Source organism: Dermacentor albipictus, chromosome 1 (assembly GCF_038994185.2).
Source record: "Dermacentor albipictus isolate Rhodes 1998 colony chromosome 1, USDA_Dalb.pri_finalv2, whole genome shotgun sequence".
NCBI lineage: Eukaryota > Metazoa > Arthropoda > Arachnida > Ixodida > Ixodidae > Dermacentor > Dermacentor albipictus.
The window spans coordinates 438,456,369-438,483,424 of record NC_091821.1 but is presented as its reverse complement, the minus strand read 5'-3'; the positions used below and the strand labels follow the sequence as shown (position 1 = coordinate 438,483,424).

At 51.1% G+C, this 27,056-nt stretch overlaps 1 protein-coding gene across 1 annotated transcript in view; it reads right to left on the bottom strand.

Annotated features, from left to right (window-relative positions):
- Positions 1-27,056, bottom strand: part of LOC135905124 (glypican-6-like) — a 160,063-nt gene that overhangs the window by 26,647 nt on the left and 106,360 nt on the right. Inside the window, exon 2 of the mRNA XM_065436133.2 lies at positions 14,027-14,185. Within this exon, the coding sequence (XP_065292205.1) occupies positions 14,027-14,185 (159 nt within the window). The remainder of the gene's footprint in view (positions 1-14,026; positions 14,186-27,056) is intronic.

Below are 27,056 nucleotides of genomic sequence, written 5' to 3'. Positions count from 1 at the left end.
GTGCAGATATAGATGGAGGCGCTTTTAAGGGCCGCGTGTCGCTGAAAATCCGGCGTCCGGACGTCGCTTCGACAAACGAATTTCGAACCAACTTCTGAACCACGCATTTCCAACCACTTTTCTATCACCAAAGTTTCAATACTACTCGCGACTCACTGCGGGCCTTCTCGTGACCGCTTTCGGGTCTGTTAGAACGGCAGCCGATGAAAGCGGTCACGGGGGACGAGGGGAGAAGTCCTGTGCCTGGCCGTACAGCGAAGCGAGCGTTAACCCCTTCACGCTCCGGCCGTCGATCGCGTCACGGGATACCGCGATTCGCTAAGATGAAACGCGCCAGCAGCTTCAAGAGAGGAGAAAGAGTTTCGAGGAGGGGAAAGGCGTTGGTCCCAGAAGCACGCCTCTATCTGGCGAGAGTGAGGTAGAGAAGCACGAAATGTGACATTGAAGTAGCATTAACCATTCATTAGTATTGAGTGTTTGGTGATTAGCATTAGTATTAACAACGACAGCAGGGAACGCTAACTGTCACCGCTGAAGCAACCAAAGAGGCGCGCGCACCTCGACGCAAACCGCCGCGCTTCGCTAACGCCCGAATCGAAACCGCAAACCGAACGGCGGCTCGCGCGCTCGGAAGGCGCACGTGCATGCCAAACAAATTAACGCGTTACAGCGCTCGTCTTTGTGCCGGAAACAAAAGACCGCGTCAGCTGGCCTAAGCAACGCTCGTCTCAAAGGCGCTGCGCGGCACGCGGCACGGACATCCGGCTGGAAAAGACCAGACGGCAGACGTGTTTGTCGCGTCTGCGCGAAATTAAATCTTTTGTTCTAATTTCGGGGCGCTGCACGCTACATTAACCAATCTCGTCGCCCTGCCGCCCATACCACGCGCGCGTGTTCGAGAGCGAAGCTGTACTCCCAAGAACGCCCCGCGGGAAGGACGAGCAGATTCCATTAACGCTTCCGCAAAAAGAAAAAAAAAATGTTCCACCGGGAAAACCATTGCGCCCGACCTAAGAAACGGCTGCCGTGCAGAGCCCGCTCCCTTAAAGCTCTCTTTACCGCGGTGTCCTTCTTCCCCTGCCTTTTACCTAGCGCTTGGATCGCCGCGGTACCGATCTCCATGGCAGCAGCACGGCGGCAATAAAGGAAAGCACGCGGCACGTGATGGGCGCCACGTAAGGCAGGGAGGGGATACAGGAACGCGCGAGGTTCCTCACGTGCCCGCTCGGTGTATACAAATGAATCGCGCACACGAGACGGGCAGATCGGGGCCCGCACCACGCTCCCCCAGGAAGTAACGAGTCGCGGGGAAGAACGCCATGGGAAGGTGCGTACGCTTCGCACGACCACAACGCGAGTGCGTGTAGTCTAATAAGTGCCGCGGTTCTGCGCGGGGACTGCAAATAACAAAATCAGGAAAGGCAACAGTCGCCGGGCTGGACGGGCAAGAAGAAGAAGAAGCAACGACACGAACGTGTATACGCGCGGTCGGAGGAGAAGAAGATGTATAGTTGGAGGAGGGCGGCCGTTAAAGGGCCGCGGCCGCAAACGCACTCGGCTCGCGCAGGACGTTCGGCGCGGTGCTCGCTGTGAGAGCGAACATCAAGCCAGCCCCGCACACACGGCTCTCCCCGCGTCCCTCACGGCCGGTGTCCTCCGACGAAGACCGGCTTCGCGTTGAGAGATGCGCAAGAAAGGCTCCACGCGAGGGAGGAGAACCACCGGCGGTGGTTCCGAAACGAGCGACGGAGGGCCCACGCCAGCAGTTGTAATGAGCCCCGGGCCGAACAGGTGTACCGCGTCGGCCGCCCTGTAAGGTGCCCCGCTCGGGACGAGCGGTCGAAGGGGGAACTCGCGGAAGACGATCCGCTTGTGATTCGGCGCTGCTCGAGTGAACAGTGTGCGGCCATCTGGTCTCTCGAAAGTTACCGTGCTCGCGCGCGGCACGAACGGGCATATAATCGGCATGCTGTGGCGCTGCGCTCGTCGGCGATGGCGTTATTTAAAGCGATATAGGTTACGAACTGGATTCCAAGAGAATGGAAACATAGCAGGGGGCGGCAGAAAGTTAGGTGGGCGGATGAGACCAAGAAGTTTGCAGGGACAACATGGCCACAATTAGCACATGACCGGGTTAGTTGGAGAAGTATGGGAGAGGTCTTTGCTCTGCAGTGGGCGTAGCCAGGATGATGATGATGATGATGATGATGATGATGATGGTGGTGGTGGTGGTGGTGGTGGTGGTGGTGGTGGTGGTGGTGGTGGTGGTGGTGGTGGTGGTGGTGGTGGTGGTGATCTATCTCGTGGTCTTCCGTGGGTGGGCGATATCTGGCAAATGCAGCGCCGCGCGTGAGGAGGACATTGACGCCGCCAAGACTGCAGCAGCACGTGAACGGAGGAATGATCAAATGAGAGAAGGCAAGAAACAGCGTCGTGCCGTCGTCTTCTCCGCTTCGCCGTCACGCCATCGTTACGGCCGCCGTCTTGTCGTAGTCGTCGCACACGCTCGCGTTAGACGCGATTGGATATGTCAGCAGGTTACGCCACGAAGCCATCCCTCGACTTAACCATCCTCCGATGGTATTTTCCAATTTTTCAACCTCGTGGAGGCACGATTAGGCATTCTAAAGGTATACAGACATCTCTTGTCTGAATGAGCTCAGTGACGACAAGAAAGAGCACCGCCACTCGTGAATATGCCCTTGCTGACCGCGGACACTTTTGACTTGGAAATGGCAACTTTTTCTGGACACAGTAAACGCTACAAAATTGAAATCAGAGTACTTTAAGGAATATTTTGAATTAGACCATTTCTTTTTTTTTTCAGAGTGTTTCGTAAGCAGACCTCGAGCGAACGCATTCAGACCGATCCGTTCTGCGCGTGCACCCCGATCGAAACGTGCGCGCCTGCGCCGTGTCCACGCGATCGCCAGATCGCATCGAAACTTGACTTCGCTCTCCGCTGACAGGTCGGCACGACATTTTCTCGATTGCTGTACGCAGGCGGGCAAGAAGAAAACAGAAAGTCGGTATAGAAGGGCAGCATTCATGACGTCAGAACGAAAGCGGCAGGCGATAGCATACGCACGCATTGCCCGATCGCAGTACGCTCGCTTGCGCATACGGCGCGTATACCTATACGTGCACGCTCGACTATAGCGGGGAATATCGGGAATCGCAAGGCCCGCATCACGCCAAACGCGGGGTGCACGCAATGCGTCGCTCACGCCCACTTTGTCCCCATCTTTCTGGCGTTTCCGAAGGGGGGAGCGCACATCGCGAAAGAAGATCAGAAGACGACCGGCGGAGGGCAACTAACCGCGCTATAGTCCGTGCGTGCATGCGGAAAAGATAAAGAGCTAGAGCGAAGGCAGGGCAGAGGTGCACGCGTATAGAAGAGACCAATTGACTGAGCCAGACAACGAAGTTGCCACTGCTACTGTGCTGTTGCCACTGCGGAAGGAAGAGGGGGAAAAAAAGAAGAGGTTGGTGGTGGGGGAAAAAAGGGGGGCACGGGACGGGGACGTACGGGCTCGAAACGGGAAGGAGGGACTTGCTCATCGTTCCAGCCACGGGAACGAGCGCACGGCATTCGGCCGAATCGACAGGAGATGAGGAGCGCCAAGCTCGTAATCCGCGCGGGCGAACTTGCGTGCAGCGCGACGCCCGCGCTTGTCGCCCGACGATGACAGCTGCGCTACAGCGTGCTATATAGAGAGCTTCGCTGCCCCGGTGGAGTGGGCACGCGTTAAACGAAGGATGCGCGCAGTATCGCAGATTCAGCAGCGGAGCAAGCAACAGATTTGCGAGACGGAAGCGTAACGTAGCACGAAAGTTGAAAGTAAATGCGTCGTTTCATCTTGTATGTGCACACCTTTCGCCCTGTATACACGATCACGCGCTGCGCGCGCCATGGCTTTGCAGAACTTCCGAGTCACGTGCTGCCTTCCCGTCGCATGTCTAAGCCTCTCGCGTTCCTCTTACGGTTGATCCCCTCGAGACGCCTGTGCCCGTTTTGTTTCATTAAACGGAGCAGAGCTGGGTGCATGCGCACAGCGCGGAGTCCTCGAACAAAGTGTCAAGCGTGCGAAATCGTGCGAATTTGCGAAGCTACGCTACGAACCGACAGCGCAAAGCTGTGTCATCTCGCGTGAAATGAGCGGAGCCACCTTTTCCCAGCACGATCCCATCTACGTAAGTCCTTCCTCGCTGCGGGCTACTGTGTGTATACGGAAGCCGGCGGTGCGTTCCCGACTCGGTCCTGCATCATTTAGGGACACGCACAGCGGGAGGAGGCTGTTCCCTTTTTTCTTTTTCTTATTTTCTTTTGCTCCGCGAGCTTGGTATACGACCACGAGGAGTTGCTTTACCAGGGAAGCATGGAAAGGCCGGCTAAAACAGGAAGTAGAAGAAAAAAAAATCGTTAGCGGGACGAGGGTAAGCCGGAAAAGCAAACAGTCCAGCCTTTAGCGCTGTGTGCCGAGGATGTAAGATGCATGCAACCAGGATCACAGAGTGCGAGCGAGTCCTTACCCAAATTTGTAACCCGCACGCGCATCCTTGTGTGTCTTCTATTTCTCTCTCTACTTCCACGAGTCTCATCCGGCATTATTTAGCGAAATGGAAAACGAATATAAGATCACTCGAAAGGCGGATGGAGAGGACGGATAGAATAGAAAACACAATCAGATTCATTATGTATAAGCTATTCTGAAGCCGCGTTCGGAGAGCTCTTCTGGAATTGAGCTCCTGCTGTTTTCCGAAAGGAACTGCTTCTTCTCTTAACCCCCCCCCCCCCCTATTTATTTATTTATTTATTTGCTGAATTGTTTTGTTTCCCCTTTCCTAGAAGTGCGTCGGAGACGGAACATCGAATAATGCGGCCACACAATGCAGGCTCGATCTGCACTGTTGCCACGCGCGGAGGAGTTCCACGCAGAAAGAGCGAAAACAACCAAGGAGCCTAAAAGTCAGTATATACGAAGCGAAGAGAGGGACTGCAATAAGTAGCACAGCAGGAAGTGGGTATAAGGACGGTGACACGAACGAAAGGTCAACTGAAAGATGTATCAGCAACTTCCTCTTCGTTCGACCCCGTTAAAGGAGTCGTGACATATGACATCTTCGACTTTTCGTTCTTTGCGTTAAATGAAGGCCATGGAACTGGAAACAATCGAGAAAGGTTACTGGCAAGTCTCACAGCGCCTCAAATAATATACACTCAATATATCTTTTCTACGAACCAAGACCCGTATTCGCAAAACGCCCTTACGTTAAAATAGTTCGTAAGAGCAGATTCAACACAACCTAGGTGCTGGACATATCACTATCGAAGGCGTCCGACGTGACTGTTGGCTGACATGTGACCTTACGAACAGTTTTAACGTAAGAACTTTTGCGTGAGTTTCGGGGGGGGGGGCGAGGAGGGGGGGTCAGTTTCAGTTTCGTTCCCAGGAGGTCTGTGCGTGTGTATGTGTCACGTGGCAGCAGAATATCGCGACGTTTCAGCAACTAGCTAGCGCCGGCTCGCTAGATCGCCTTATATGCTGGGACCTAACGAGCCGGTGTGAGTGTTGAAACTGGTCACTGTGTTCTGCTCCTACGTGACCACCTCCCGCGCCACGACACATGCATGCACCTCCGGGAACTGTAACCGACACTAGTTCACAGAAAAGTTATTAGTGTAAATTATTCAGTGCGCCTTGAGGCTTATTGCCAGTGTACTTTTAGGAGTTTCGAGGTGTCGTACCTTCGTTTAACGCAAGAAAAGAATATTCTAAATTTCACGTCAGTACTGTCAGTACTAATAAAGCGCCAAAACCATCGGCTGCCTAAACAGTTGTCAGCGCGCTGCTTTGCTTTTACGACGACGCCGTCACAATTCAAGGCTGACCTTCCGCGCTATGTCTACACAGTGCACGGGCTGCACTTTTACAACTAAAAAACAACAGCGCCATAGCTCGAGGGCATCGTCATTTCCTCTCTCGATTCTGTTCGCACGCAGTGAGTGAGACGTCAGGTCAGCCAGAGTCAGTTCCCCGCGAACAAGGCAAATCGCGCTGCATGTGCACCCCGCATCACGAGGCAGGGGCCCATTATCATTATCGTTATGCAAAGGCGGCGCTCGGCAGCCCGGCAATCATGAACCAAACTCCTCGCGTACCCAGACAAACTTCGTCGAGCCCGGCCTACCGAAAGTCCGCGACGAGCTCGACCCAGCCTCCTCCCGCGCCCGCACGCAATCAGGCCCACCTCGAAGACGACGGCAGCGCCGATTGCGGAGCGTGCGCGCACAATGGGGACGGCGACGAGGCGCGGCGGCCTCCAGACGCGGCGGTCATTAAAAAGTTTGTTGTCCCCGCATGCACACACGCTGGCTCGCGCGGGGCCCCGCGAGCGACGCACACATACGCGCGTGCATACGCACGCACACGGTCGATCGGAAGAAAACGCGGCGCCCGCTTGTTCCATTCTGCAATCGGGTATGGCGAATTCGGCGGCTTCGGTGCTCCGGTAGCGTAATTGAAGGCGCGCGCTGGGCGGCTTCGTAGCAGCGTGAGGCCGCTGCTGGCCTCGGTCCGTGATTGCAGGCAAGACCCGGGCGGGCGGGCGGGCACCGGAAATTGCAGTCGGGGATCTGCTCACGACAGACGCAGGCAGTGGGATCGGAAAGCCACCGTGTGCTCTCGATGGCGCGAGACACAATCGGAACTGGCGCGAGAAGTCTCTGCAAGGGACGCCCCGCGGCGCGACGTGTTTTCCAGGCCACCGAACGCGCACGTTTAAAAAAATAACAATAAAGACATGACGATCCATTCCACTCTGTGAAGGTGGATGACCAGCGAAGCTTTTTGGCACACAGGTCATGCAGAATATTGATCAAAGGTACGAACTCATTTATTTTCTTGATGGGTGGTCATCGTGATGAAAGGTACGCACATCCATTTAATGTCTCGATCGGTGGGTCATTATTTCTTGCTCGTGATGTTGGTGACGATGGCCTTGTGGCCGCTGTGATACACACTGATCGACTTGGGTTCAACGTTGGACGCGTTCTTACCCAGAGTCAAATCCATGCGCGACCAATAGCTCACGCTCAATGAAATGGGCTGGGCGGCAGCTGCCGGTTTTATTATTGTGCTCCAGCATGGACGACTACCGCCACTACGGGGAGCAGGATGAAACTAGCTACGTACGTGCCGTGGTACGTGATTGGAGCGCTGCTGCCCCAAGGTGCAGCTATGGCGGCTAAAAGTTGTTTGTCCAATTAGGGTGTACTAGACTATAACACTTCACTGTACGCGAAGAACCGGCGGAAAGGAGACACGCGTGACATTTCGACGGGACCGCCCACCGGCGCAAAACAGACATTAGGGAAACAGAAACTATAGTCGGATACAGCTTTAGAAAAAAGGGGAGGCCCCACCCAGATGTCTGAAGCGGCGAAGTCACCGGCCGTCCGGCGCATGACGTAGGTCCAGAGTGCGCGCCCATTGGTGGAGGCTCGTGTGCATCCTCCTCGCAGGAGTAAACGCCCCCTTTTTTTCTAAAGTTGTATCCGACTATAGGCACGCACGAGCTTGGAACGACGACAAAGAGAGGGCGCTGAGCTTTTGCTGGCGCACATGAAAATTTCACGGCACACTAACCGCAAACAGCATCGCTGTACAAAAAAAAAAGAAAAAACGAGAGAGAGAGAAACTTCTTTCTTGATCGTTCGCTTTATAAGCTCGGCGGCATGCACCACACTTAACGCTGCTGAGCTGTCCAAGCGGACTGTTTAAAAACGCAGCAAACAGTGCCAGCTACGTGCGGGCTTCGAAACTGAGACTCAGGAAGAAGGCGGCTCGAAGATCTTTGCATTCGTATCGCCTGCAAGCGAGCGATGCACATAGGCTGTCGTGATAGGGTCGCCGTGTAGCGCACGCCAGGCGTGCTCCTACGGGATGGAGTCCAAACGCCGTGAACTCGGAAGGCAGAAGCCCTGCGTTTTATTCTCGCGTCGTCTTCTACACATTTCTAAGCACATCACCTGATGAATTAGCGACTCGTATTGCGTATGCACTTCCAAGCGCAAAATCACCTGAAGACGGCGTCAAATGTTTAGTAACAATGGGATCTATGAAAAAAAGTTTCTGGGCAGCATGTGACTGTAACCAGTAGGACCGTACAACACTACGTTCTCGCGTATATAGTAATAAGAACTTCTAGCCACCATAACTATAATGCAGACCGGTAGCGCGTATACCTTTTGCTGCGTGCACAGGACAAGGAAATATTGCGTTTTTCTTTTCTTTTCCTTTTTTTAACATCTTGCGGCCCATATAAGCTTTTCACACCGGTTGTACACTCGACCAAACGAGACATACAGGGATGACCAACTATACGTCAGCGCTGCTATTCGAAGCCATGACGAGGATACGACTTATATATATATATATATATACATATATATATATATATATATATATATATATATCAGTGGCGTAGCCAGAAATTTTGTTCGGGGGGGGGCTACGCCACTGGCCCCATGTGTGTGTATATATATATATATATATATATATATATATATATATATATATATATATATATATATATATATATATATATATATATATATATACACATGGGGCCAGTGCCGTAGCCACAAATTTTGTTGGAGGAAGCTTTAGCTCGGGTGCTCCTATTTAAATACATGTAGAAGGGGACTTCGTTTTTCCCTGCAACCACTTCACCAAATTTGAGGAGGTTTGGTGCATTTAAAAGAAAAAGCTTAATTCTAGTGACTACTGGTTTCGAATTTTTCATTTAAGTGGTCAATTATTTATTAAAAATTGCCCAAATCGAAAATTTTCAGAAATCGAAACTATCAAGTTTCAAACTCCGTGACTCAACAATGAAAAATGATATCACAATTCTGTGAATTGCACCAAATAGTACATCTACAACGGACAAAATATATATGTTACACATCATGCAATCTCAAAAAAATTTAGTATTGTGGAAATACAGCTTGTGCAGAACCCTTGTACACAACGTAACCAATTCACGTAAGATACAAATTGACATTGCAAACTTGTCCAATTTGACTGTTATAATAGATGCCGCTTACAGAACCACAATGTCTGTTCTTCGTGCATAGCTATTAGTTTGTAAACGTCGTGCTTCTATTTTTTTTAAGCTTTCGAATTTTTCAAAATATTTTAAACAAAATTCAGGCCCTAAATCGAAGTTGTGTTTCCAACAGAACTATGATTTAACTTTCTCTCTCAAATGCTACCAATTTCAGTAAAAGCGATTAGCAGGATTATCTAAGAAAAGCGTTTCTGCGTTTTACGAGTATTTGAATAGTCCGCGTCGGATTGGGCCCGAGCTAAAGCTTTTTTTTAAACAATTAGTCAAGGGACCAAATCCATGAATAATAACTGCACTGTCATTGCCAGAGATGCTGTAAACGAATTATTGAACCCTACGCACAGTCAAAACAACAAAATATGTATTTTTTCATAAAAGAATATACTCGTATGTGCCAAAAATTTGGCCCAAAATAACTGATATCAATTCTTCCATATTTTTGTCTATTTATTAAGTAAAGAAAATATCACATGAACTTCAGAACTATATCAGTTCGAAACCAGGAAAGCAGTGCATGCCGTTGATATGAAAAATTAAAAGGCAATGAACAGAACAAGTTGAGGACAAATATGTTAATGAAACTTTGTCATTCAAGAACCGCGCTTACATTCTTGTATATATTGTTATGTTTGTGCCTGGGGATTTGCCTGACGGGAGGCCAGTGCGGTGGTGTGTCGACCGTGGAGGCAGCGTTAATCCCCACATGGTGCCCGCTTCGGGCACGTGACGACTAAGTGCGCGGCGTGGGTGTCCTCGCGGCTGCACGGCGTCAACGACGGAAGCGGCCGTCGGCTTACCGACTGCTATTCGGCCCCTCCTCGTGCGGACAGCAATGCACCCCACCCCTTCCTTCGTGCGGCGGCGCCAAGGGGCAACCCTTTTACCGACCACCCAAGGACTATGTTTCGACACCTTGCCTTGCAGATCGTTCGTTCCCTTTGTCGTATGCCGGGCCACTGAACTTGCCCGGCGCCCATACCGACCGACCGCCAGATTAGCCTGACGGCGCAGCGCGGTGCCCGGAGGCGCCGGCCACTGAAAGCGGCGTTGGGACCACCGAGGCTGCCCGGACCCTCTCTCTCTCGAACTTGTTCGTCCTTAGGGACTATCTGGGGAATCTGGGGACGGGGAAGTGTTATTTAAGCAGCTTGGAGCTGCTCGGTTGGTCTCTCCTGATACCCACGCCAACTTGTACATACTGTATAAAGAATTCTTCGCCGAGAAAGCTCTCCTCGACTCTGACTCTGCGTGAAGTGGGGTCCTGACCTCCTGCCGGCCACGCATACCTCGGCACACGCAACAATATGCAATGGCCAGTGAAAAATCTCAATGACGCTGTAATTTGTTTTAATGTATTACGCAGGAGCAGCTGTCACCGGTCGTGTATCGTGAGTAATTGCACCGAAATTATAGTCGCAACAGAGGGCACGTATAAAAAGCAGGAATTATGTAAGATATACGAGGGCAAGTCAAATGAATATGAGCCAACAACGGGGTACTTCATTTAAAAGTAGTCTTCATGAGAATTTAGACATTTCTCCCATTGACTAACGAGTCGCGTGATTCCCGTCTTATAAAACTCCTTGGGTTGCTGCTTCAAAAAGTCCGTATCTGGTTCCCTTGAGCTGTTTTTTTTTTTTTGTTGCCCCAAAATGTAGAAGTCGCAAGGTGACAGGTCTTAGCTGTATGGTGGATGCTGCAGCGTTTCCCACTTGAACTTTGCCAGTTTTGTATTAACCACATAAGCGACGTGGGGACAGGCATTGTCGTGGAACAAGATGACCCCATTCGTCAATTTTCCACGTTGTTCGTTCTTGATTGCGACACGCTGCCGTTCTGGCGTTTCACAATATCGGAAACAATTGATAGCCTCTCAAGATTTAGCAAATTCTATCAGTAATGGAACCTGACGGCCGAAAAAAAAGTCAACAACACCTTTCCAGTGGAAATGATGGCCTTTGCGTTCTTTCGGCGTGGTGAATTCGAATGTTTCCCCTTTAAGGTTTGCCGTCGTGTTTCAGGCTCGTAGTAGTGGCACCAAGGTTCGTCCCCGATCACAATTGCAAACAAGAGGTCGTCATCCTCACTGTGATACCTGATCAGATGAGTCAAGGCAGCGCGAAACTTCTCCGTCTTCTCGCGATGGATCAAAATCTTGGGGATCCATTGCGCACCAAAGAGCCGATAACCGAGAAGCTAATGAATTATGGCTTGAACCGAACCGTGACTGATGTTCAGACCGTCTGCCAGTTCATCGATGCTTATCCTCCGTTCTTGTTTCATCAGCTCATGAACCTTTGAAATTGTGTGGGGGGTGATTGCACGATGGTTTTGGCCCGGTCTTGGAATGCCTTTACAACGTCCCGTTTGCTCCAACGCTTCACAGTGGTCAATGAGATGCCGTGTTCAACGTAAACGGCAGCCACACGGCGAATAATTTCTGTTTTGGAAACACCTTTAGCTGTCAAAAACTCCGCGACACCGAGCTGTTCAACTTTTGAAGTGTCCATTATGTGACGCAACCATATTCAACCCAGTGTATGAGAGCATTAAAGAACATTTATCTTCACACCTGCGTGTCACTTTTGTAAATGAGACATGCCGTTCTCCTGCGCGCATGCCTCGCAGATAATGAACCGAACCATTATTGCGCGGTTAGGGTAGGCCCACTTTCATTTGACTCGCCCTCGTACATTAGAAATTCAAAGATACAGTGGGATATACAAATGCGAAAATACGGCTTGATAAAGGACAAAAAGTGTCACTGGAAACAAAGTTCACAGCATGTGTACACAAAAACTCGCAACAAGATATTTAAGTATACGTATAAGTCTCCGATGAGTCTATGTATGTAAGAAAAAGTAACTGTATATAATGCGTCAAACAAGGCAAATAAACATGTTGCACAATCATAGATTCACAGAATCCTAGATTCCGCCTCCATTCCATCCACTCCCCCCGATGTATTCCGCGCGACGGAAGGCGGCGCGCTTCCTGCCCGTTTTTTTCCTTTGAGCACACAAGACTGAGCCACCATCGCAGGCTCACCCATTCCACCTCCCCTCCTACGCTTTCACTCGCACATACAGCATCACCATTGGACTTTATTCGAAACATGAGGGCGACGGCGACGGCAGGAATGCGCCTGGAGTGTCCATATAATTGCTTTCGTAATAATATAATAAACGTATCCGGCAACTGAAGCGTCCCGTCGCCCATTACTTTCCGCAAAAGAAGTATCAAAATCGAATTTTCGCCATGCGACAATTCGCTGCGCCGCAACAATGAATTTTTTTTCTGTGGGGCGGAGACACCCAAATGAAAAAAAAAAACGCATAGGAAAGTATGTTGGCCAGAATCGAATGCCTGCATCGAGCACCTAATGGGGCTACGAATTAATACCGAAGAAAACATGAGACGCTTGGCCCACTGAGAACCATACGCATACTGCTCAGTATCCTACCCCGGCGAAACAAGACTTTCCGGAAAGGTTCCGCTCAAGGAACGCGGTGCAATCCTTCGAGTCCCTACAGTGATGGCGGCGAGCGACCATTCTTTTTTTTTCTTGTCTGCTGGCCAGAAAGCTTCCAAAACTCTGTCAGGTGAAAATCCACTCGGCCAAAGCAAACCGAACGCCCACCGAAGTGCACCGCGCGGTGGTCGGGGCCATACGAGAAAAACATATGCGCTCTGGCTCGCTCTGGCAGAACGCGAGTAGGGTAGCGAGAAAAAAAAAAATGAAGAGGCTCAATGTGTCCTCCGCGAATAAAAGTCAAAGTAGAAAAAATAAATAAGAACGTAGTTACTTTGGCTGGCTTTAGTGTCTTGACATGGATGTTGTGGCGTAGGTTAAAAAGAACATGATGATATTTTTTATGTGACATGACGGCACAAATGAACCACCCCAACGCATCGTCTCATTGGACCTCGCTGCGTGCTATGTCAACTCGTCTGCTAGTGTGTTGATTTGGCTTGTCTCGTTGTATGTTCCGATCTAAGACTTTAGAAAAGTCAGTGGGCCTTTGGCGTCAAATGTTTATAACAACATTAAACCCACAAAGTTCCGCAACAGAAAATTTAAAGCACAACTTTGGAAATGTCAATGCACGTTTCACATCAAGAGCTTATGAGATTTATACCAATAAAGTTTCGCAATTGATATCCATGCGCTTCATAGATTCCGTGGCCTCAGTGAGATGCCGCGGCGAGCCCGCTCACCATCAAAGCGCCCTTGAATCTTTGTGTTCGGATGGCACTGCTTGGCGTTATGTGACTGCCGGTGTATGGGCGTTGCCACGAAATCCAGCCAGAGTTCGCAATCTTCGCGGTTAAATGTCTTTTCGAGCGTAAAAAAGACATTCTAGACAAAATCCAGAGTGATTTCCGGCGCCGGGGGTCGCTTTGGTCGGCGGTGCATGGACAGCACGAAAAAATTTCGGGGGGGGGCTCAAGCCCCATAAGCCCCCCCCCCCACCCCCCACCCCCCCCTGGCTACGCCCCTGATATATATATATCACTGCGCAACGCCCTAACATGCAGAGTGGTATCAAGTATAGTCAGCTTCTCCATCGCAAATAAGCGGCGCGGATAACAACTGCGCGCACAAAACATAACGTCGACCATCGGGAGTCTTCTCGACCCGCATTGGAATCGCAACACACAGGGGCGCTTCTGCCTCATGCCCGTACAACAGCACAGCCAGTGATCACAACCGCAACCGCGTGCACGCTCAGCAGCCGAACACAGCCAGAGCGTTGAGCCACAGGCGCTGGCTCAGCGTACGTGAAATGTCTCGACAACTAATGAGGCTCGCACGAGCCTGCTCCGTGCAAAGCGCGCATGCACGCACGCGAAGTGAGGGAACAGCACGTGCACGTTGCGGTTTACTCACCGTCGAACCTCTGCATGCGGGCGGCGAACTTGGCGCGCACTTTGCCGATCTCGTCCCGAAGCACGCGCTCGAACTCCTCCCGGCTCTGGGCGCTGAGCAGGTGCTCCATCTCCTGGGTGCAGCAGGTGAGCGAGCGCTCGCAGATCTGAAGGTGCTCTCCTGCAAAGCGGAGACGAAGGAGGGATGCGGTTAAAACCTCGGCCTATAGAGGCAATGTACCAATGGCCTATATAGGCAAACCTATATAGGCAATGTACGTAATGGCGACCACGTTTTCACCGACCGCATGCAGGTAAAAAAAAAAAAAGCGCAACTTGTGTCTATAGCGCCAACGGCACCGCGTATAAACGTAACTGACATTTCTTTTTTTTGCGGGGCATTTGTACATCAATATTAATAGAGTATTGGGCATGCGTGAGAGCTATTTAGCGTTTACCGTGGTTAATCCGTCTTGAGAGGGGATCACATAGGCACAAGGCAAGAGTGTAGTAATGGGGTGGCGGACAGTAGTATACCTGCAACTCGAGGTAAGACGAGGGACCCAGAAATAACGAACAATATTTCCATCGAAATACAGCTACACCGCGCGTTCATTGAAACACAGCTGCCCGGAGCGTAGCTATATGAAGCAATAGTGCATTTGAAGCTACGACTGTCCACGCACAACGAAGAAACCTTGTGTCAATTATGCTCAAGGTTGGGTAAAAATGCCTAGGCATTTGTTAGCGATTGAAGAGAACGGTTCTTGCTTTGAAAGGTCATCGCGAATAAAAGAAGAAAAAAGCGCTATTACTCGTCGCATGCATATCACAGGTTACTCTCTCTCTCTCTTTCCTTATCTATTAGGGAAGGTGCCAGGTATACGTCGCCACGCTTCATCCCCTAAAACCATTAAACCTGTCCGTATGACAGATAAACCATGCCCGTTTCGATACCTCGATGGACAAAAGCTCTGCAAGCCGGAAAAAGATAAAACCTGCGCGACCAGCAACGTAAAGCATCCAACATCGCGAGGGTTTGCCTGTGGGACCAGCCTCTTTCGCATTTGAATCGCAGAGCGCTTACTCGGCCCTTTCTTTTTCCTTCCACGAGCACGACGGCGCTATAGCGCGCACGTTTATTAAACGAAGACTGAGGCGGCAATCCCTGGTCATAATAAGGTGAATCCCCGCTTCTTCAGCGTTATCAAAGCCGGGAACTAACGCGCCTGAAGGAGACAGCTAACATATTCTGGGAAACGTGTGGGGGGAGGTTAACAGCAAGTATACAGACAAGAGAGAAACGCTTACTATATATGAATGATAGAGCGCAGATGGCGAGAGAAAAATCCGGGCAAGGTGACTTGCAAGAACACTGTCGGTGCCTCGTTAAAGCACCGCCGACAAAGGGACCTTTTCACTGAGCCTCTGTGAGAAAAGTGAAATGCAAGAGGGAAAGAAAGAAACGAAAAACAAGAAAACGTCTGCGCGAGACGCGAATATAGGAGGTGTGAATGCGGTCGGTCAATCTCGGCGTGCTCGCTTAATTACGACGACTTGGCGCACAGCAAAAACTGCGCGCGCGTGCCCGGTATATGCCGTAGCGATGCAAATAAAAAAAAAAAACGTCTTTCGGGGCACGTCATCCCACTTCACAAACAAACGCGACGGCTGTGGCCTTTACACACGCGAATAAAAAAACAAAAGGAGCAAAGCTTCTCAAAGTCGCAAGCAATGGCAAGAGAGGAGAGGAAATGAGGCGTGGCAGCTGCAGCAAGGCGTATGAGTGAGCGTGTGTCTGTCGCGGTGGCGCGAGGAAGGGGGGGGAGAGGTAAGCCCCCCATTACTACCACGCCCCCCATCACTTCCCACGTCACATGTTGTCAGACGCAATCGCACTTTTTTGCCCCCGCCCCATCAGGCACGCGCGCACGCTGACACAATACTCGCTACACAGGGAAACGCGTCACCTGCGGGGCTTCGTTCGTCGCACTTAAGAAACGTCATCGGAAGTTAGCTCTCCCCACCGCGAGCTTCGCACACACACTGCCAGTGCATGCGGCGTCGCTGCTGACGTCGGACAAAAGGGCCAAGCGGTCCCTTTTCGCCGCGAAATTAAGTTTGACGCGCAAATTTATTCTGTCGAGAAGGAAGAAGAAGAAGAAACAAGATAAGCGAAATGGAAGGAAGAGCGCGAGCGAGAGAACCCTTTGAAAAGGGGACCGCCGTTCCAGCCGTGGGTACCAGCGACACGAGGAGACAGGCGAACGCCCCCCAAAGGCTTCGGCAAAGACGTCGGCCAAGGATGAAGGACAAGAAGCAGCAGCAGCACAACGTCAGCAGAGACTTGGCTGCACAGCCAGCTCTCTTGCGATGTCACAGAAAAAAGAAAGAAGAAAACATTTGCAAATGCGCAGTCATGCTGCGGCTATAGGAAGGAGTAAGAAATACGAATAAGGGAAAACGGGCAAAGAGACCGTGATGAAAGCACCGAGGCCGTCATTTCTCCTCTAGATTTGCGAGTGTGTGCGTGTTCTTTTTTCATATATGCGACCGTGCGCCGAGATTTCAATTCGAAGAGCGCGCGCGCGCGCACGCACGCACGCACGCGCTCTTTCTCGATTTGAAAGGACGTCCCACTCCCCACCCCTGTGGGCCACAGCACTCGTCGCCCGCCCCGCGCCCGGGTCCTGCTTTGCGTTCCCGCGCACGTCAGGACGCACAGGTTGCGAGCTCGTTTGAATGCGTTTGCGTAAGCCGCATTATGGTGCGTGCGTGTTGTTTGTATGCGAGGGCTTACTCGCTTGGCCGCAAGAAGCGCGGCGTCTGCTGAGCGGTGGCAGTTGGCAGCGCTCGGGAGCAAAGCGAAAAAATAAACAAAACAAGGAAGGAAAAGAACAGGGAAAAGGAAGTGATAGCGATCGACGTACGGTACGACAACAGGAACTGCGCGTCACGGTAAACGGAACGGGGAATGCTCTCTCGCTCGGTCCGATATATGCGAGCCACGATATGCGCGAATCGATGATAGCTCTGAAGACGACGTGCCACTGCGATAACGAGGCTATACGGTAGGGAGGGGGGGGATGAAATGAGAGACGAGTGGTGTGTAGAAGAAAGGCAAGGAGGACGCGCTCTATACAAACAAAAAAATGCAGTCGTTGAAGAACAGACACCCTTTACTATATAGAGAAAGAAAGAAGGGGAAAAAAAAGAAGAGATGTACAAAGAAACAAAATTTTATAAAATAGAGAGATCGCGTAATAGAATCGTCAGACACCCCTCCTTGAACGGGGCGCAAAGAAAAAGAAAAAAATGGGGGAAGGTGGATGCTGCGACGACGCGAAGGGCGTAAAACTGGGAACACGCGCATCCAGACGCGCTATATACGAAGGCACAAACGATAAAAGAAGCAGAGGCAGCAGGAGAGGAGTCCAATGCGCAAGAGTTAGACAAGCACGCACACAAAAGAGAGAGAGAGAGAGGGCGAGTGTGGAGGCGGCGGGTATAGGCGAAAGAAGCCGGGCGGTACCACCATCCGAGCGTGATGATGGAAGGTGGGCGGCAGATTGAAACCGGATGAAAAGCTAGGCGCTGCTCCTGCGACGATGCCTCCTCCTCTTCGGGCGCGACAACGGTGTGGGAGGGAGGGGGGGGGAAGGGTGCCTGCGGGGCCACGCGACACGCGGCGACCCTCGAACCGACGACCCTGGCCGGCGTCCCCAGAACGCATGGGACGACCGAGCGCGGGCGCACCGACCGGAAACGCGCCAGATTAGCAGCGGCAGCAGCAGACGCCTCGAAGAAAGCCCACAAATATATGGAAAAAAATAAAGCGAAGAAGCAGAAGAAGAAGAGAAAGAGAAAGAAGTAAGAAAACGATGTGGCGCGCACCGGCTGCGGGCCTCGCACGCACGCGCGAGAGGACGTTTTTCCCGAGCTTCAAGCGAGGAGGAGGAGGAGCAACGAGAACGTGGACTTGAGATGCCGAGGAGAAAAATGTCCAGAAATACGGCTCGGGCGTAACACTCCGGTGTTAAATGGCTGCAGTGGTCGCGGTCCAGCGGACGCTCCTCGCGAAATCCCAGAGTCCAGTGTATAGCTACGTCGGTTTGATAAAGCGAACGATAAAAATACAATTTTTCATTTTTGAAAAAGCCATGACGTAGTGCTATATAGCCTACATACACTTGCACCGGAATCGCGAGGACGCTGTACACGCAAGTAGAGCAAAAGGAAACGTCCGCGCCTCCCAAGAAGCGCTGGAATTCAAAGCTTATATGAGGACGTTAGCGGCAGTCAGCGGTCGTGATAAGGGACGTTTAGAATATTTAAAATAATGTAGGACAGAGATGGAACCGCAGTCATTACAGGCATAGGTAACTGTACAATGCCGACTTAGAAGCTTGAATGAGAGGGAATAATTTAAAGTAGTTATAGGCAAAGTAGATTGCAATAGATGTATAGTAAACCTGATCAGCTCAAGCAGGCTGCAATGACTATTTGTCGCCGCCTCGTTTCAAAGAGGACGGCAATAAAAATCAACACCAGCAGCAGCAGCAGCGCTGGCGGCGACGTATTTGTCACAATAACTGCCGGCTCTCTATCACTCATCTGCTATAGCGTATAGACGCACAGCTCTGGTGTGCTCGACAATTTGTGCAGGGCTTCAAGCGCCGCGCGAGACTCTGAGACTGGTGGCGTATACCGTGCGTGTACTTATCTTGGAGGCCACTGCGCGCAATGCCCTTGCCGACGAATACGACTTTGTGTGCATTGCTAAGAGTTAGCTCTTTATGGGAAGTAACAACATGAACATCGACAAGATGGCCATGCCCCCGCGATATAACCCGACGCTGTCGCAGTGATGAGTTGAGAGCTACAGGAATTGCTATAGGACTGGCGGGACGACGCCGAGGATAAATGCAATCGCGTTCAAAGCATTGCTGACCCCCGAGATTCACGTTATTTCGCGTGTACTCGAATTAAACACCGCCGCGTCGTACTTCACAGCCCTTCCTCCCTGCGACTAAACAAATGAAAAATAACTGTCGAAAATCCTCTTATAGGGACGAAGAAGAGACGGTGTGCGCCGGCGGCAGAAAGCGAGGACGGGCCAAATGGAAAAGCCCCGCGCCAGCGTAAACGAATTCCCGCCGACCACCCTTTGAACCCGGAGCGTCTTGAAAAGAAGGCTCCTCTTTCCGTCGCCCCCCCTTTTTTTCCTCGGCGTATATCGCATTATAGGGGAAAAAAAAAACGCGAGAGAGAAAGAAATCCATCAGCCTACCAGCACACCCCAGAACGGTTCAATTTCCTTCACATTCTAAAGCTCGCTTGCGGTTCCAACCTGATGCTTAGAGAGAGGAGGAAAGGCGAGACGCTATATCGGACATGCCCTGCGCGCAGAGAAGCTGGCAAACACGCCATCGCAAGCAGAGAGAGAGAGAGAGAGAGAGAGAGATTGTGAGGCCCTATGACAACTCGCGGAAAGAGCTTGCCTCTCGCTGCGAGAGCCGCGGTTCGCGCTAACTCGGAGCAATGTCAGAAAAACTTCAGCCTGTATAGCGAAGGCACACCTCATTTAGTTTAAGGCGTGCATGAAGGTAGGGGCCCGGAGAGATAAAAAAAAAAGGAAGAAATAAAGCGACGAGACGAGCCCGTTCGCTGTCCTTTAATAGAGAATCCGCTTTTGTGCCGTCTTAAGAGCGTGTACTTCGTTAGGGTTAGTTAGGCGACTTAATCCGGGCGCGCCGTTCCGCAAGGGCTTCTCCGACCAATCACGATGCATACGCGCTACAGCGGTAGCACACCAGGGTGACAACGGAAAAGAAAGAAAGGTCTGGAAAGGTGACGCTAGAGCTGCTATATTTTCAGGGAACACTGCGAAGCGTGCGCTGACACACACACAATAAAAAAAAGGGGGAAACTGTGGCTGTTCCGTTATAATTAGAAATCGGACTACAACCTCACGTTCAGTGCTTTATTTTAACTTATTTTCTCGCAGCAAAATGTGCCAGCTGCTTCGATTAGCAAATTAAAACTGAGGCATCTACACGATTCCGAATAATATATTACAAGTCTGCAGTAGGTCTAAGCGCGCATGTGCCTTCGAAAACTGTTTTTTGGCATGGGCATTTCGGCGTGAGCTAAGCACAGCTGTTCTCACAACTAGCATACTGCTGTCATTCCGACCGTATGCATCTTCACCATTGCCATCACCAGTAACTCTGACCGCTTACCTAAACACTGCATCCAGCGCCCAAGTAAAATCTATCTATCTATCTATCTATCTATCTATCTATCTATCTATCTATCTATCTATCTATCTATCTATCTATCTACCTATCTACCTATCTATCTATCTGTCTATCTGTCTGTCTGTCTGTCTGTCTGTCTGTCTGTCTGTCTGTCTGTCTGTCTGTCTGTCTAGTCTAATCTAATCTAATCTAATCTAATCTAATCTAAACTCGGCCCTCTTACTCAGGAGGGTTTGTGAAGATATTTTACAGAAATGCCGACGGAATTTGTAGACGCAGATCTATATCAGGCATACCCGGAGGCTGTCAGGCTCCCGACACGACAAGTGTAGATATATATATTCCGATCTCTGTGTCTTCGCAAAGCATGAGCAGCAGAGCAAACATGTGTACCGCCAATGCGAGGAGGAATGGCTCCCAAAACCACAGGTGGCACTCAGTCCTTCAGAATGAGCAACGCTCCTATATACGAGAGCAAATGCACGCTTTTACTCAACTGCCCGGGATGCACCTCTTCCCGCGACAGCGTCCCCAACCCTCAGAAACATCATACTTACAGGGGGACGGAGAAAAAAAAGCAGCTCGAGGCAACGGGTACACGACATCGCTTTCATGCTCAATATCGCCCCCTCCCTGCCAAAGTGAGAGTGGCAGGTGAAAGGCGCTCGAAAAAAAAAACATAAAACAAAAGCGCGTTACCGCTGAGCGAAGCGACCGGAACCGGTTGCCGAGACAAGCGGAGAGAGGAGCCACGCGGTAGTGTCTCAGGTATCCTATACAATCGCGCGCACAATCTCGCTGCTTCGTCAGACAAACTGTAGCGCGCAAACGCGCACACATACACAAAACACTCATAAGCGCTATAGAACGTCGTCCTCCTTTCACGCGCCAACTCACGCTTCCCCACGCGCTCAGTCCTCCGCTGTACGTACTTTGCCGCAGTACATAAGAAGCCGCTGAGCCACGGATGGTGTTAGAAACGATGAAATACGCCAAATGCTGCGCTTACGCGTTGGTCTTTCGTCGGCGCTTGTCTTGTCATGCAGCGTAGATGAAGCCAATCTCTCGCGGCAAAAGAAGTGAAGCGTTTAAGACGACACGGCACATGTGCTCTAGGTGTAAAACGAGCACTCGATAACGCAACGACGCTACCTCGATTCCGTAATAATCCGACACTCTTTGCCCATAGACATTCAACTTTACGTATACACACGGCTTTTCGTCCGAGCCGTCGGCTCCGGTTCCACGTTGTCGTGCGGTGCTTCGTAGTTGGGAAATTCCCGGTATGTGCTGAACGTGCGAAAAAGCCGTCCGCTCTGGTTATCGTTAAGATCAGCTAGCAGGCGAGGCGGGAAAGAAAATATAGGGTTAGCATAAAACGAGAGCTACAGTTAATGGTTTCAACAAACAGGTTTAGTTAGCTTTTGCTAATCAGGTAGCAAGAAATAACAAGGTCGTGCAAAACCGTTAAGTTGGCAAAGCGTTCCCAAAGCTCCAATGTAGCCTTATGTACTGACGCGCCGTTTCCAATGCTCTTACAACACCGTCCGTGATGCACTGAACTGACGCCGCCCCCGCTGCCGTTCACTGTTTGAGAGCAAGATGTGTCACGGGGGAAAAGTCACCGCGTTGTATGAAGGAGTCTTCGCTTGCGGAAGGACGGGTCGGGTAGGAGGTGATTTCATCGGGCGCGCTCCGCCGGGCTGCAGCTGGGGCGTGACGCGATCAACAGGGACTTTCATGCACTGTCGTGTCGCACCTACCCTCGCCCCCCCCCCTTTCTTCTTTTTTTCAGCCAACCCACCTCAAGCCACGTTCAGACCCCCAGACCACTCGACACGAGCGCCGCCAACGTGCTTCGTCGTCGCAGTCTTCAACGGGTCCCCAGGGAGCCGTCAGCGCGACGCAAATGCGCTGTGAAATGCATTAACGGGGCGGCGAGCACAGAGCGGAGCGCGCGCGCGGCTATAGAAAAGTGCCGACGAGCTCCGCAATCTGCCACGATCGGTGACCGCTGCAGAGTCGCGGGAGGGAGCGCCAGGAGCGTTTTTTTTTCTTTTCTTATTAGATTCTGCCGGAGAGAAAGCGGAGGTTGGTCTGCTTCACTTCATGTCAAACGCGTGGCAGAGTGCTGTTGTGCTACGCGCAGGAGCAAGCTGCCGGCCGATGCGAGGTGTTTGCTGCAGGAGACTGGGGAGCGAGAAAGGGAGGGGAAGAGAAAGCCGGGGGGAGGGGGCAGAGGGCTTCCTAATGCAGTGCCTCAAACTCTTCTCGTCGCTTAGGGCTCGTTAAACTCGTTTATGACATTTGACACGCGCGCGGGAGCACGCATTGCGGTTCGCGACGAAGTAAAGAAAACGCCGGTGCCACAAAAAAAAAGGTAAAATCCTTCTCTTTCCTTCGCTTGCTACGAGACGGACATACGCAGAAAGAGCCTCGCTCGAGAAGGAACAAAGCCAAATCCAAACGAGGAATGCGCTCTAGCTTCCCGACAGCGACGCGTCAGAAACAACGACGCGGGCGATGGAAGTGGCACTGTCCGCGCGGCAGATGATAAAACGAAGGAATACAGGGATCTGCGGCTCTGCGTGCGTCATCATCTTGTCTGCACGTTCTCAACAGTTCGCGTTTCGCGCGAATGCGTTCTTTCAGATTACTCGAATGCAGCAAAACGGCCCTGGCTGCTAGCGAGATACAGACTTGAGCGAAAACAAGAAAGAAAAAAAATAGACAAAGTGCACGTTAGGATGGAGGGAAAAAAATGCAAACAGAGGAAGGCCAGAGGAAGAAGGAGACAGAGGAGCTCGGGAACAAGTGCGCTTAGTGCAGAAACAAACCCTCTCGAGTCCCCGCGTGCAGCAAAAATAAAACGGCGCAATCAAGAAAAGGATTTCGTCATCCTCGAGACACACACACACACAGATCCCGAGCGCTTGCCCACCTGGCTATATTACTTTCAGGAGGCGGCGACGGCGGCAAGCGGACCGCTGCGGCCGCGCGGCGCTCGAGAGTCGTTTCAAAGCCATCAGAGCCGCCACGCAGCACTGCCCGCCACCCCACCCGAGCCCACCCTGCCGCCCACCCGCGCACAGAAACACACGCGCGACAGACAGCCTCCCTCCCACAGCGACGAAGGTATACGAGGGAGGCGGGCACAGACCGAGCGAATTTGTCCGGGGACCGGTGAATAGAAAAGCGATGTGTCATTCCATCCGCGAGGCGTCCTTTCTCCTTCACGCCGCCGCATGACGTCATCCATCTCTTCTAGGGCGCCCGGTCGGCTCCCCGTCCTCCCCCGTTCACTCCCCCCCCCTTTACCTCCCATCCCCCTACCTACAGCCACGATTCGAACAGAAGAGGAAGCACACCTCAACTGCCCCTGGCGCGAAAGAGAACCGCCAGCAGCAGCGAGAGACAAGCCGAGCGGGGAGGGCTTTAATCCCGCTGGGAGTAGCGCGGTGAACCCTCCTCCTCCTCCTCATCCATCCCTCATGCCGCACATCGCGTCTTCTCTCGGATCTGCGAGCGCTTTTCAGCCTGCATGCGTCTATTTGCTGTACTCGCGCAGCGGCTCGCCCTTGCTTTGCGGACCGCGAAAAGAGCTTCCTTCTTCGTCTTCCCCAGGTGGAATGCAAACACAGCGGTGACGCATGCACAAAAGGTATGCGGCGCGCACGCACACAGCGCGGCACTGCAGGCGCCCGCAGCGACTGGAGGGAGTCTGCGAAGCGCGAGCGTGTGAACTGGCGCGAATGTCGGCGACAATGCTCGGGGCGTATGCGCTCCGGAGCGGTTCCCGTCCAAAACACGACCCCGGCGCCGCTAATACCGTCTGAAAAATGCGCCGAAAAGCTCTCTCTCTCTCTCGCTCTCTGACGTCGGGGATCTCCTGTAATCGAGGCGTACACTTCGCCCGTCTTCGGATGCGAAACGTGGATCTCGAGGAGACTTGTACAAAACCTGCCGGCGGAACAACCTCTTCGCTCTGCAAACCTACGTCAGGCACTGCGTCAGAGAATATACGTGAGCGATATGTGGCTCGCATGCGGAAAGGTTGCAATCGGAACAGTCTCGAACAGAGTTTGCACGGAGACACCCTATATACTCCGGAACAAAGGAAGCGCTACGAAAAAAAAGAAAGAAAGAAAGAAAGAAAGAAAGAGAGAGAGAAAGAAAGAAAGAAAGAAAGAAAGAAAGAAAGAAAGAAAGAAAGAAAGAAAGAAAGAAAGAAAGAAAAGCAAGCGAGCCGAAGTAATCGCGGCGGAGGTGAAACTCCAATTTAAATGTCTGCATTCTTTTGCTGCATTACTGACAAGCGTCGCGGGTTATACAGCGCCGAACAAATATCTTTAACGGTATTCGGTGAACGCGTTCCACTCGCATTGTCGAGCGTTTCTGCTTCCCCAGCGCCTTTCCCGCATTTGTGGCCCGACAGGAGCAGAGAGAAGACGAATAGAGATAAAACGAATATCATAATAAAATAAATGACATCTATCGACTTACTTCTTTTTTTTCTGCAGCCGTTCTCTTACATTCCTCACTTTCGCCACCGACGGAACTCCAATATATCGTCAGGCCTTCATCCGAAAGAAGAAAAAAAAAAGAGAAAGAAAATTAGCGAGGCGGGTACACAAGCGCAAGCGGGACCGTCCTTCGCGGGCCCACTGAAAGAAGACCGTTGCCCTTGGAAATCCATTTGGGGAGGGCAAACGACACGCTGTTACGGGGGCAACAGGGAGGCACGCCAGCGCGGTATCGAAGAAGTCTTGGGATCAGATAGGCGGACAGCGGGCAGGCACTCCCGCGGAGACGGCAACCGCGCGCCGACCTTGAGGCCCTCGTCGCATTCCGCGAGTTCCTCCACGGCACGGCCCACCATCCATCCAGTGGGTCACCCGCGACGGCGACGAGCTAAGCGGGGGCCAAGGTTGCGGGGGACGCCCCCCTTGCCCCGGATGAAACGAACTCGATCGAGCGATGCTACACGTACGATTGAATTCGTGTTCAATACATGACAGATGATGCGGGAAAAAGCCGAACACAAGCCTGTCTGACTGACTTGCAGGCACAAAACTATAGCACGAAGACGCGTTGGAAAGAGAGACAGAGATGAGAAGAGCCGAAAGCTCGGTCTGAATGGCCCTCGACGACCAGCTCAAGCTGATTAAGAGAGCTGATAAGATGGCAAGAGCCAGCGGAGCCCTGGACTAAGGGCCCCGACCATTAGCGGTTTTTCTGATTATTCTTTTAATAAAATCTATCTATCTATCTATCTATCTATCTATCTATCTATCTATCTATCTATCTATCTATCTATCTATCTATCTATCTATCTATCTATCTATCTATCTATCTATCTATCTGAATGATCGCGTAATCAAAACGTACTGTGGGACCTCGGCCAGTATTCGCAAAGCAGTCCTTAAACGGCGGGACGATTCGTGAAGAACAGGCGTCGGCAAATCAAATCATGATAGCGAAGGGTTTAGAAACGACGTCCACCCAGCACTGATGACGGTTCCTGCGAACGAATTTGCGAATTCGGTTCCCGATTGCATATGCTACGCAGCAAGTACTACACTCTCAACGCGAAGACAGAGAGCTGGCACTCTCTGCGCTCTCGCACAAATCTGCCCTCTCGGGCGAAAAAAGAGGACGAGGAGGTATATATTACATTGCATCCATGCTATTAAGAATAATCTTGTAGTGATCACGACATACTGGGCGATTCATTTGCACCATTCTGCTCATTATGTCAGACATGGCGGATGGAAATAAATTTCCGTAAAACAGTTTCCGTGTCATTTACAAAACGATCTTTCACATCTTCCTTCAACGGGCGGACGGGTGGACGAAGGGACATATGAAGAGAGATGATGGAGAGAGAACGGATAGATGAATGGGTGAAAGACGAAATGTGAGGTTGGCCGTACGAGCGAAGCTGTGTTTAATTACATGCATGTACATGCGTATAACACAGAGGCCGAGCGTATGTTGTGCACTTACTGATTGACGACAACTTGCTAAACAGAAGGCATAACTAACGCTTCTTCTCTCATTAAAAGCGATTGAGGTGCGTTAAAGATATTCTATTCGTTATACGCATGGCATGCCGCAAGCATTTCCAGTCTACGCTTATCGCGCAGTACTCAATTTGATAAACGATACATGCCGCTATACACGTGTTTTCACTTAAAAAGATTAAAATGATACGAAACACCAAGGCCCTTCTCTCTTTCTCTAATGGTATAGCTATATACGTCACGTGATTCTGTCTATAGTGCTTCGATCAGATCGATCATTGATCAGAACCGCCGTACCGTTCCTTCTTCCAACGCACCCCACGTCATAAGCCGCGCCGATTTCACTCGAGAAAAATCGGGCACCATTGCTACTGCAAGCGCAGAAAAGATAGACCATAAATCATGTGCTGAACGTACGCTGACGCTCGCCATAATTAAAGGGCCGATCATCCTCCGCTAATGGACTTGCGTGTATACTACTTTGCGTCATGTACTAAGTATACGTCTGTGTCGTATGATTTTTTTCTTCTATTTTACTTCTAACAAATATTTTTTTATGTCACCCGTGAAAAAAAAATTAACAATTTTATGCCTATAGCTGTTAGGTGGATCACCTGAAGAGGCGCATATTATACTTGCACGCAAAATCGCAATGCCCAGGTATGTCATGGAATAGATCCGCAATTCAACCGTTCTTTATTATTATTATTCGTAAGGATGGGAATTTAAATTGCGAAATCGAAGCCGAATCGCGGTAAAGTGATGTCAC